At 39.9% G+C, this 13,372-nt stretch overlaps 1 protein-coding gene across 3 annotated transcripts in view; it reads left to right on the top strand.

Moving 5' to 3' along the window:
• The window catches only part of STX11 (syntaxin 11), a 50,286-nt gene extending 39,868 nt beyond the window's left edge, over positions 1 to 10,418 (top strand). Inside the window, exon 2 of one of the 3 annotated variants that reach the window (XM_033235169.1) lies at positions 6,496 to 10,418. In XM_033235169.1, coding sequence (XP_033091060.1) covers positions 6,501 to 7,364 — 864 coding nt within the window. In that variant the 5' untranslated portion in view covers positions 6,496 to 6,500 and the 3' untranslated portion in view covers positions 7,365 to 10,418. The remainder of the gene's footprint in view (positions 1 to 6,495) is intronic. The other 2 variants (XM_033235168.1, XM_033235170.1) reach the window with 2 other exon arrangements.
• The last annotated feature ends 2,954 nt before the right edge of the window (positions 10,419 to 13,372 follow it).

Raw genomic sequence — 13,372 nt, 5'->3', positions numbered from 1 at the left:
AATTCCATTTGCAAAGACTCTCTCTCTTTCTTTCTCTTTCTGTTTCTCTCTCTCTGTGTCTCTCTCTCTGTGTGTGTGTGTGTGTGAGTGAATGTGTGCGTGTTTCTGTATCTATAAGCTGATCCCCATAATAAGCTTCACAAGGTTTGCTGTGTGCCTTGAGCTGGTCTATATTGCGTATTCCCATATCTGAAAATTTCTCACTACTTGTAAAACCACTTTAACATCTTGCTGTGAAACGGGAAAAGGTTTGTTTCCTGGTTTTGCTGAATGCATATGTTAGTCTTTTGGGACTGCCTAATAAAGCTTCTCCTTTATGATCGGAGAGATACTATATATTTCATTTATAAATGGTTCCCTTAGAGGCATGTTGGGAACAATGACTTTCACAATTGTTCTTTGTAGCGTCCAGTGTCTTAGTTATTGATGTGTGATATGGTGTGGCTGTGTCCCCACCAAATCTCAACTTGAATCGTATCTCCCAGAATTCCCATGTGTTGTGGGAGGGACCCAGGGAAAGGTAACTGAATCATGGGGGTTGGTCTTCCCTGTGCTATTCTCATGATAGTGAATAAGTCATGAGATCTGATGGGTTTATCAGGGGTTTCTGCTTTTGCTCCTTCCTCATTTTCTCTTGCCACTACCATGTCAGAAGTGCCTTTCACCTCCCACCATGACTCTGGGGCCTCCCCAGCCATGTGGAGTTTAATAAGTCCAATTAAACCTCTTTTCTTCCCAGTCTTGGGTATGTCTTTATCAGCAGTGCGAAAACAGACTAATACAATGTGGTTGTCATCTCCACTCTTTGGTCTTCTGAGGTAGGTGGAAACCTGCTTTCTGAATTGTTCCTTCCTGACATGACAGAAAATTTTAAGATTCTATGTGCCAAATATAGTAGACTCTTCAAAGCGGGATCTAGGTCTCAATGGCTAGAACATTTAACTAATAGAATATCACCATCCTTCCTTGTTCCCTGTGAATCCTATCAGAGAATTTATTCATGTACCTTAGGGTGCCTCATCATAGTAAGCTCAGTTTTCTATTTTATTCATACTCTCCTTTAGTCAATGCCTGCAACAATTATAATTTTCTATCATAAAATGAAGGGATCAGAATAAACTATTTCAAACGTTCTTGATTCCTTTTCCTTTTGAGCTTCAGAGATTGTTTTTATGAGAGTGAGTTTTCAGCTGACTTTCTTATTTAGCCTCTATACCAGGGAGCCAGAAGGCAGTGCTTATGAAAGCTACCATCTTTCCAGTGGGGGAGAGAGGCCAGTAGCTGCCCCTTTTCCTTCCCTATCAGTTTTTTGCTCATCGAGACTGCCCGCAAGCTAGGAATTATTTAAGTTCTCCAGAATTGCATGATAATTATGAATAAAAAGCTGACATGGGTCAGGTGCAGTGGCTTATGCCTATAATACCAGAACTTTGGGAGGCCGAGGCAGGTGGATCACCTGAGATCAAGAGTTTGAGAACAGCTTGGCTAGCATGGTGAAACCCCGTCTCTATTAAAAGTACAAAACTTAGCTGGGCATGGTAGTTCATGCCTGTAATTAAAGCTACACGGGAGGCTAAAGCAGAAGAATCACTTGAACCTGGGAGGTGGAGGTTGCAGTGAGCCAAGATTGTACCACTGCACTCCAGCCTGGGCAACAGAGCAAGATCACCTCAAAAAAAAAAAAAAAAAAAAAAAGCTGACATGAAAGGTAGGTATCTATGGAATGGGCCACAAATTTGGGTATGCATTACAATCAGCTGGAGATCATCCTAGGCCTACCAATCAAAACTCTAGGTGCCCAGGAATCTGTAATCTTTGAAGCTCTCCAGATGATTCTGTCACCTCCTGCAGACTGAGGACTACTGAGCTGCCATCATCTCTTTGTTCCTTTGTTTTCTCTTACACAAAACTTTATTGCTCAATGAAAAAAGGCTTCAGCAATTCCCCCTTCCTTCCTTATTGGATCTAGTTTTCAGTACAGATTATATGCGTGCCTGAAAAGAAAATTAGAAAGCAGAAGCAGATTTTTGGTAGTTGGTTATCAATTTTCTTTTGAATCTTTTACTTCCATGCAAATCGAAGCAGGACTTATTTTTTCACAACTTGATTAATGCAATTTACCAAAGTTTATTGCACTATCCTTTATTATAATAGGACAGGAAGGTCGGTGGAATTGTCTTGTTTTTCTTTCTCATTTACCATAGTTCTCTTTCTAGGAATTCATAGTACAGAATCAAGCTATGGGATATATAGGTTATTTTGATGCTCTATTTGTGCCCACTTCTATATTTTTGTAAAACCTCAGCAATGTATACACTTTTAACCTTTTTGGAGACATTCTTAGGAATAGCAGTCTCTTCATTGATTTTCTGTTGTACTTTTCCTAATGTTTGCTCCCTGGTGACCAGAAGACCTTCTATGTCAGTGCAGGCAACTCATCTGAGGCTGGCTGAGCCAAGAAAGGTGGGCAGGAAGGCAAGGTGAAGGCCTCCTTCTCTCCTTCTTGACCACACCTCAATAGAGAATCTTTACATCTCCCATACCCTTTCTTTTTCTCTTATTAGCACATTATGGACTTGCGCCTTCACATGAGCTTGGGCCCTTACCTGATTTATAATTTGTTATCTATGAATTTATGGTTGTTCAATCTTGAGAAGGAATGACTGTCCCTGGACATCTTCCAAAGCCATTTTCTGTATGGTTGAATTGTACTCGACTCTTCATATTGTGATGAGATGATTTCCCCTAATAGCTTTTTAATGGCTCTAGGAGAGCAATACAGAGCACAGGACCTGTCTAGGATGAGCAGGATACCTACAAATGATCCCTAGTGCCCCAGGGCATGGCACAGTCCCTTATCTCTACCCGTTTCCTTTCATTGAAGTGCCTTGTAAGGCTTGGCCAAGATGTAAGGAAGGAAGGCATCTGTCACCTATTCTTGCCTTGTTCATCAAAATGCATCCATTCCATCTCATCCACTTGTTGCAAGGTAGACTAGATTGGGTACTAACTTAAGCAGACGGGTACAGCTCAACTCTATGCAAACTAGCTAATGTGCTTTCCCCAGGTAGCATAAAATGTTAACTTGATCGCAATGCATAGACTTTTAAAAGTTGCTAAGGAGTTAGTCCTTTAAACAAATAGTGTTTATTGTTTTGTGGGGGTTTTAAAATTATGAAATCTGTATGGACATTATAAAAATTTTGGAAAATACAGAAAAGCAAAAGGAAGCAATTTAAACCATGTATAATTCCATAACTAAAAGAAAACTATAATTAACATTTTGATGTGTATTTTTCAAGTCTCTGTTTCAGAATGCTACACATTCTCTTTCTCCATAACTACTTTTTCTGCCTAACAGAGTATAAATGCTTTTCATGCCATTAGATAGCCTTCTAAACTCTGTGACTTATGTAGAAGCCAGGACCTCATTATTGTGCATTCAACTTCTTTCTGAATTTCTGTAAAAACAAGGTGGTGATTAAAATATTTAGAGCAATGAGTTTCATACACTTTTGCATTATATCTTTAGAATAAATGCATATATGTCAAAACAAGTGCACACTTGAAAAGCTTTTGATACATATTACTAAACTCTTCCAGAAAGATTCTATCAATTACCAATTTTTAAAAATAATTAGTAGACTTTATTTGCAAAATCATTAAGTTGCAAAAACAAAGACACCACAGGAGTTTTACATTAGACTATTTTTTTAATCTAGAAGAAAATTTAATTTAATTTCTTAGTTCAGCAGAACCTGAGAGAGGTCTCAGGACCCTGAGCGATAATATTGATTGTATTATTTTATTTTATTTCATGTTTTTAAGTTCCGGGATACACGTGCAAGATGTGCAGGTTTGTTACATAGGTAAATATGTACCATGGTGGTTTGCTGCACAGATCATCCCATCACCTAGATATTAAGCCCAGCAAGCATCAGCTCTTTTCCCTAATGATCTCCCCTCCCCCACCCTTCCCCGACAGGCCACACTATTGCGTTATTCCCCTCCCTGTGTCCAGGTGTTCTCATTGTTCAGCTACCATTTATAAGTGAAAACATGCAGTGTTTGGTTTTCTGTTCATGCATGAGTTTGCTGAAGATAATGGCTTCCAGCTTCATCCATGTCCCTGCAAAGAACATGATCTCATTCCTCTTTATGGCTGTATAGTACAGTCTAACATTGATGGGCATTTGGGTTGGTTCTGTGTCTCTGCTATTGTGAGTAGGGCTGCAGTGAACATTCATATGCATGTGTCTTTATAATAGAATGATTTATATTCCTTTGGGTATATACCCAGTAATGGGATTGCTGGCTCAAATGGTATTTCTGGTTCTAAATCTTTGAGGAATTGCCACACTGTCTTCCACAATGGTTGAACTAATTTACATTCCCACCAATAGTGCAAAAGCATTCCTATTTCTCCACAGCCTCCACCAGCATCTGTTGTTTCTTGATATTTTAATAGTCACCATTCTGACTGGCATGAGATGGAATTACCAGTATGTTTTAAGAGTTCCCAGAATGCTTACCCATTTGAAAAATTATTGTTTTTAAAAAACTCCTGCTAACTTTGTGGGCAAAAAAATTCTCAGCAGTTTAATTTGCATTTCCTTGTTTAATACATAAGTCTTTTATGACTATATTTTTATACTTTTGCTAAGGATTATTTCGTGTAGTGGTTAAGTGGTGCTGTTCTAAAGCCTGAGTGTTCACTTACTGGTGACCTTGAGTAAATTCCTTGATCTCCCTATGCTCACACCAACTCTGATAATGGCAGTACCTACTCATGGAATCTGTGTGAAGACTAAAGAGGGTATCATATGAAAGATGCCTAGAAAATATCAGGCATATATAACATACGTTTATGTTCTCTGTCATTTATATCTTCTCTGAATTGCCCTTTCACTGTCTTTGGGTAAGTAGATTTTTTGGTAGCTTAGAAATATATATATTAAGTATCTTAACCCATTGTCTGTCATATATTATAATTTCTCCCCAGTTGGTGGTTTGTCTTTCAGTTTTGTTCAAAGTGAGGAAACAGTTGAATATCAAGAAATTCAGACCAAGTGAAGGCATAGTTTTGGTCCTGGATCTTTATTCTGCCTGTCAACCATACTGCTAGGAGAATCATCTTCCCCATCATTGAGAACGTCTGGTATTGATTATAGCCACCAGATATCAGAAATGGTGGCACTTTAAGCAGCTTATATTGTTATATTAAAAATCACCATCATAGAATAAAACTTCTGCTTAATTTATGTAAATGATGATCACGGTAGATGAAAGGCCATGGTTAATATTTCACCATTTTCCATTTATCACCAAATTCAACTTGTCAGTATTCCATTAGTGGTGATATAAAATGAATTACTTCAACTTGAAAGAAGCTTTTAATTTGAGACCAAGAACCCTGATAGACTGTGTAACCATTAAGTGTTACTACTTTTCCCCTCTTTGCTGCAAATTGTGTAGTAGAAAAGGAATCTTTCTCATCATGAAGTCTCATGTATAAACTCAAGATGTTCCCTATATTAGCATATATACATGCTACTAAAAATGGAAGTTTTTTACTTCACTGAAAAACAATATGGACATAGAGACTATTACTTTGCCTTATTAAGCAGAGGAATTACCAGAACCATCCTTGTAAAAACATGAACATTCTACCTGAGCTGCCAATTTGTTTCAAAAAGCTATTAAAAGTGGACAGACATTGCTTCTACATGATGAATGAATGGGAGTGTGTTATATTATTGCTACTAGGCCACATATGATTGGAATTTTCCATATAAAAGCATTTTAAAAAGCAGTGTTATTTACGATGCTTATCATTAGGGAATGATATTGAAAAGAGGAGTAAGGAAACCTCAACTTCTAAATTTTACACTTAGATTTCTGTATTTTGTTGTTGTCATTTTACCTTAAGCATGTTTTACCTTTATAACATCTTTAAGAGAAAAAAATTAAATCATGATTTGCATGGTAACTATTTTAAGAGTTGTTAGTATGTACAGGAGGGGATGCTTACCAGTGCTGAAATAGACACAAAATAGGCAACATTTAGATGTTGGCCCCAAGGCCTTGTAGATTGTCCTCAATTAAAAATGCTTAAGTTTGCAAGTCTTTCTTCTTTTTTCTTTTTTTCCTGTGTCTGTTTTGATTTGCGATGACTGAAAAACATAAAGCAAGAAAAAGAGATGGTTTCCCAATGCAATCTAAAATTTTAAATTGTTGATTGAGTTCTGGACGGCTATGATACTGAACTGCAGGTGCCTATGGGCCTTAAAATGCAACTGTTTCATGTTGTTCAGTCATCTTATTTATTTCCTTGTAAGCAAAATGTCAGAACATTTAGCTCCTTTAGTGCACTTATTTCCCACACCTAGGAATAAAAAATTGGGACTGCTGAGTAAAATGTTTAAGTTTCAATCCCTTGAAGGCAAATACTTGACTCTCAATAGAGAAATTTAACTGAATTATCTCTACTTGCAGGCAAAATGAAAGACCGGCTAGCAGAACTTCTGGACTTGTCCAAGCAATATGACCAGCAGTTCCTAGACGGGGACGATGAATTTGACTCGCCCCACGAGGAGATCGTGTTCGAGACGGACCACATCCTGGAGTCTCTGTACCGAGACATCCAGGACATCCAGGATGAAAACCAGTTGCTGGTGGCCGATGTGAAGCGGCTGGGAAAGCAGAACGCCCGCTTCCTCACGTCCATGCGGCGCCTCAGCAGCATCAAGCGCGACACCAACTCCATCGCCAAGGCCATCAAGGTCCGGGGCGAGGTCATCCACTGCAAGCTGCGCGCCATGAAGGAGCTGAGCGAGGCGGCCGAGGCCCAGCACGGCCGGCACTCAGCGGTGGCGCGCATCTCGCTGGCGCAGTACAACGCGCTCACCCTCACCTTCCAGCGCGCCATGCACGACTACAACCAGGCCGAGATGAAGCAGCGCGACAACTGCAAGATCCGCATCCAGCGCCAGCTGGAGATCATGGGGAAGGACGTCTCGGGCGACCAGATCGAGGACATGTTCGAGCAGAGCAAGTGGGATATGTTCTCCGAGAACCTGCTGGCCGATGTAAAAGGCGCGCGGGCCGCCCTCAACGAGATCGAGAGCCGCCACCGCGAGCTGCTGCGCCTGGAGAGCCGCATCCGCGACGTGCACGAGCTCTTCTTGCAGATGGCAGTGCTGGTGGAGAAGCAGGCCGACACCCTGAATGTCATCGAGCTCAACGTACAAAAGACGGTCGACTACACCGGCCAGGCCAAGGCGCAGGTGCGGAAGGCCGTGCAGTACAAGAAGAAGAACCCCTGCCGGACCCTCTGCTGCTTCTGCTGTCCCTGCCTCAAGTAGCAGGCCGGCCCGGGCCGCCACCGCCCATCCCAGACCATGGAGCAGGCTGGGAAGGACGCACCAAAGCCGACATCTCTGCCCTGCAGGGAGTTGCCCCAACTCTTTCCGGAACTCAGTCTTTAGAGAAGAAACGTGAGGTTCAAGAATTGCAAACAAGCCCGTGCTTGGAAAGATGGTTAGTTGATACCGTCCGATGGTTCTTCAGTAAAGGTAGATTCCTACAAAGTTGTGCAATGCCATTATATGTCACCTTGCACTCTTAGTCTCTAGACAGAAGCCAGGAAAGGAACTGACCTTGTATCTAACTGTAGGGTGAATGTCTGAGGCCTGCCTCCTAATAAAGACTCAAAGAAGGAATCAGTTGTTCATCTATCTGCTAATAGAATGAACTCATGATGGAAACTTCAGTTCATTTACTTTGTCCTGAAAATTCCCTGGTTCTGTTCCATTCTGAGCGAAATTGGCCTTGGGAAAAACCACGTTCTTCCTTTCCAAGTCTTCATCCTGTCTATGCTATGCGATTCCTCCCCAAATATAGATCTTATTTCTGCTCATTTCCCCTACTTATTAAAATCACACCAAACACTTACTATTTTCTTATCTCTTTCACTTTTTAAGTATCTTTCACCAGATTATATTTTGGGATTATTTTTCCAAATATTTTTAAGCACTGAATCTAACAAGCACTCAAATTGTAGTATTAGTCATGTTTTATGTATTTTTCACTGATAGAAATTATTTAACATTTTTCTTTTTACTTGATTACATATGCACATATATTTGTAAATGTAAAATACTAATATTCACTAATGTATGTACATAATGATCAATTGGTTTAACTTCTTTTATGTAAGTGTGGTATATAAATTTCAAGAAGAACACTTTTTTGGCTGTTGGTGTTGGTTTGCTTGTTTTGAGTTTGTTTCACGCCAGTTTGCGCCTTCATAGTCCAGTTTGGGTCAAAACTTCATGTTAAACAACTCTGCATTGGTTATGGCGGTAGACATATGACGGTAGAAAATGTATACAGAGCTAGAGACAACTAACATTCTTGGAAATACTGCTTTTGTTTTACTGTGGACCATTCCTTTCATGCATTGAAATGGAGAAATTTAAAGTAAAAGAATTCTGTTTTTCAAGCAAGCTTAATAAACATTACATTATACATATATTTTTATACATCTGTCTTGATCATTTAGTTTACTTTCTCAATTATTGTTAAAGTTTTTCTTTTTCCTTTTTTTTTTTTGAGACGGTGTCTCACTCTGTTGCCTCTGGAGTGCCCTGGCAGGACCTCGGCTCACTGCAACCTCTGCCTCCCAGGTTCAAGCGGTTCTCCTGACTCAGCCTCCAGAGTAGCTGGGACTATGGGCACATGCCACCATGCCTGGCTAATGTTTTTGTGTTTTTAGTAGAGACGGTGTTTCACCATGTTAGCCAGGATGGTTTTGATCTCCTGACCTCGTGATCCGCCCGCATCGGCCTCCCAAAGTGCTGGGATTACAGGCGTGAGCCACAGTTCCTGACCTATTTTTTTTCGCTTTTGAGACAGAGTCTCCCTTTGTCACCCAGGCTGAAGTGCAGTGGCATAATCATGGCTTACTGCAGCCTTAACTTCCCAGGCTCAAGTGATACTCCCACCTCAGCCTGCAAATAGCTGAGACTACAGATATATGCCACCATGCCTGGCTAATTTTTGTATTTTCTGTAGACACAGGGTTTGCTATGTTGTCCAGGCTGGTCTCAAACTTGTGAGCTTGAGCAACCCGCCCACGTTGGCCTCCCAAAGTGCTGAGACTAGAGACCTGAGCCACTGCTCCTGGCCAAATTTTTTTCTTCTAGCTACTTGAGGCTGCCACATCTGGATGGAACTGAGTGGAGGGGGAAAAGAATGAAAAACTCAAAAGAGTTCCCATGAGGGTGTCTTGCTTTCTCTCCTGAGTTATAATACTTTAGCAAAATCATCAGGCTTTAGAGATATGGTGTAGTCTACTAACTTTTTAATGCCCTTACCCACATTTACCATGTTTCCTGGCCTTCCTCTGTGTCAACTCTTAGCTCTTCTTAATCATTATTTAATACACGAGTGAGTTTAGTAGTGATCATATTTCTCAGGTCCTTCAGAAGGTGGAATTTTAAAAGAAGTAGAAGGAAGAGTATATGAAGTCTTTGGAGCTCACTCCCTGACTTGCTTATGGCCAGGAAAATCTATCCCCTGTATCTAATTTTAATTTTATGGTTAAATTTGAGAATTGTGGAAACCAAATTCCATAATGCTATTCTCAGATTTCTTCCAATTTCTTTTTCAGCTAACTCCAGGGATATGTATCACCTTTGACTTAATTCCCTTTCTCTAAGGGAAAGGGGAAAAAGTGTTCACATAGTTCCATTGCAATGTTTTTTATAATGGAGGAGAGATATTGTAAATAGAGACTACCAGCCAGTTTCCACACACACACAAAAAAATTGAGTTCATAAATTTGACTTGTTTGAACCCATAAAGCATTTTCTTTGCTTAGAACCATTATAAAAGTAAGTGAGTTTTCAGGCTTTGGATACATTTTAATTCCCCATGTTTTATATTGGAGAGTTCAGTACAGACTGTACATCACTGCACCAAAAGAATGAGTGAACTGTTGCCTATGGAGAAGGAACACTTCTTCCTGCTGTCTGGGAACCATCTCAGTGTGGCATAATGGTTAAGAGTACAGATTCCGGACCCTGTTTCTTATATTTAAATCTTGACTCTGCCACATACTAGCTGTCTGACTTAACCTTAGTTTCTCTGTGCTTCAGTTTCTTCATCTGTAAAATGGAGATAATAGTACTTACCTCATAGAGCTGTTGTGAAAAGTAATGACTGAATATGTAAAAGCACTTAGAACAGGGCCTGGCACATGCTAAGTGCTTTGTTCATTATTGTTGTTATTATGTAATTTTCTCTTAGACTGAGAGCACTGTTAGTGACCCAAGTAAATTTATAGTTTTTAAGTTCAGAGGAAAAAAAAGCCTTGTTTTTTGTTAACAGTCTTAACAAAGAATAAAATGGAATAAAGAAACCAAGACCCCCATCTTCTGTGAATATTAGGGCTTTTTTTTTTCTCACAGTGATAAATCTGTTTTCACTCTGGCATTTCTATCCCCATGTATATCCAAACATGTCCTGAAGAAGAAATGAGATGTTCCACCAAAAACACATAAACAGGAAGTAGCTGTTCTGCTCAGCTTGGCAGGTGTTCTTTCCTAATTCTTCCCAAGCTGTGAGTCAGAAAGTCCTGGAAGGAGTTGTAGGAAGTTGTAGAGACTGGGTCACAGACCTAAGGAAAGGGATCATTTGGCTCACCGCACGTCCTGGCATATTCACCAAAGCCCTTCTGCCATGCCAGGCAGTGGGTGAAATGCTGGCTTTTTCCTTAAGTGTGTTCTAGTGCCACCAAGAGATGCGGTAGAGCTGGCTTTACCAATCTCATGATGCTTGCTTGGCAACTCTGAAAGGTGACATGGGCCAAGGGCAATTCTGCCAATTTCATACACTAATATCTTTTAGGGTACAAAATGAAAGAACAAATCACAGAGAACAATAGATCCTTCCCGGGCTGAAGGTAAGAATCTTTTATAGCTATTTTAACATATACAGTGACTATTTTCTACTAGCCAAATATCAAATTTTACAACTCCAACCAAGCCACAGTTAATAGGTGGTGACAACTCCAGAAATGTCGTAACTAGGAAAGGTGCTCATCTAGGGTGCGTTGGTATCCAGGATGAGTTAGAATTTTTAAAATGTCAGTCATTCAAAAATATTTGAGCTGTGACATCACAGAAGTAATTTTAAGGCCTTTTAAGGAAACAACTTAGAAAGAGAACAGTGCTCTTTTTATATCAATGCCTTTACATATATTTAAAAATAGTCCTAATGCTTTATCCTGAAATGTCATATGTAAATATGTTCAGGCTCTAACATATAAAGTTCCTAACTTGACAGGAAACTGCTGAAGATTGTGTACAGCTTAAAAATAATAAGATAGGGTAACTATAGTGTTGATTTTATGTATAAATGCTATCATACTATATTTTGCCATCAGACATATTTCTACTCTTTTCTTTGAAATATGCAAAGTTTCTCCAACAGCAGCATGCAACTCATTCATTTGTAATCAAGATGATAGTTTGAAACATCCAATTGTAATCAGAGCAACAGTTGACTTACTTTTGATAGCAGAGTTGAAAATCATTGCAAGTACTAAAATGGGGCTATTAGAAATGGAAAATGAATAGGGTCTAGAATGTAACTTCATCATATAAATGATGAGGGTCTTTATTATCAACACGTGTTATTAAGAATGGGCAAGATGTCCTTATATACTAGAAGCTTTTGTAAAGTCATGTATCTATTGGTAATAAACATTTTCTGAACTGATGTTCTGAGTGAGACTACAAAGGATGCTTTAAAACCAGTGATATCTGGCTGGGCATGGTGGCTCACACCTATACTCTCAGCACTGTAGGAGGCCAAGGTGGGCAGATGACTTGAGGCCAAGAGTTCAAGACCAGCCTGGCCAACATGGTGAAACCCCTTCTCTACTAAAAATACAAAAATTAGCTGGGCTTGGTGGTGCATGCCTGTAATCCCAGCTACCCTGGAGGTTGAGGCATGAGGATCACTTGAACCAAGGAGGCAGAGGTTGCAGTGAGCTGAGATCGTACCACTGCACTCTAGCCTGGGCAACAGAGTGAGACCCTGTCTCAAAAAACAAGCAAACAACAACAACAAAACCAGTGATGTCCTGCATAATAAGGATTGAGAGACAAGTCCCCAGCAGTATATTTTTAAATTCCTGATGTTTCTTTTTAAGTTCTATTTTATATTCTATTTGAAGCATCCATAGATACTTCTTGGACCTTTTCTATTTTTCTTAATCTATATTTCTACATTTTCATGGTCCTATAGCCAACTCTTTAGACATATCCATCCTTCTGCACCTCAGCATGCCATGATGTTTGATAGAGGGTAAAAATAACAGAGTATACACACACACACACACACACTCTCACACACTCACACAGAATCTACCATCGTCCCCATTCCCTGCTCCTTCTGTCTACCTTAACTTGCAAATGGCAGCATCAATCAACTGCCACCTGCCCAGGTCAGACAATTATCCTCTCTTACTTCCATTACTTCAGCAGCTTTTAATTGGCCTCTGGCCTCTAGTCTTATCTGCACCAGTCTAATCTCTGTACAATGCTGTAGTACAGTCACAGTGCCTTTTTGTTGTTGTTGTCATTATGTTGTTGTTTTTAATTGCAGTATTATACACATGACTTAAACTTACCCTCCTAACCATTCTTAAGTATGCAGTTCCTGTATTGGTTGGTTCTCACATTGCTATAAAGAACTATCTGAGACTGAGTAGTTTATAAAGAGAAAAGGTTTAATTGACTCACAGTTCCACAGGCTGTACAGGAGGTGTGGCCAGGGAGGCCTCAAGAAACTTACAATAATGGCAGAAAGTGAAGTGGAAGCAAGCACATCTTCACATGGTGACAGGAAAGAGAGAGATAGAGAGACGGAACAAAGGGAGAAGTGTCACACACTTTTAAACCATCAGATCTCATGAGAATCCACTGTCACAAGAACAGCAAGGGAGAAATCTGCTCCCATAATTCAATCATCTACCAGCAGCTCCCTTCCTCAATGTTGGGAATTATAATTTGACATGAGATTTGGGTGGGTACACACAAAAACTGCTCATCCTTCTAGCCCCTGGCAACCACCATTCTACTTTCTATCTCTATGAGCTTGACTACTCTAGATACCGCATAGAAGTAGAATAATACAGTGTTTGTCCTGTTTTGTCTGGCTTATTTCACTTAGCATTATGTCCTCAAGCTTCATCCATCTTGTAGCACGTGTCAGATTTTAAAGCTCAATAATGTGCCATTGTAATATAGAGCACATTTGGTTTAGTCATTCACCTGTCAGTGGACACAGGTTGCTCCCACCT

This window comes from Trachypithecus francoisi, unplaced genomic scaffold, assembly GCF_009764315.1.
Source record: "Trachypithecus francoisi isolate TF-2019V2 unplaced genomic scaffold, Tfra_2.0 Lachesis_group15, whole genome shotgun sequence".
NCBI classification, from domain to species: domain Eukaryota; kingdom Metazoa; phylum Chordata; class Mammalia; order Primates; family Cercopithecidae; genus Trachypithecus; species Trachypithecus francoisi.
Note: the sequence above shows the minus strand (reverse complement) of the source record. Positions and strands in the feature narration are given on the sequence as shown.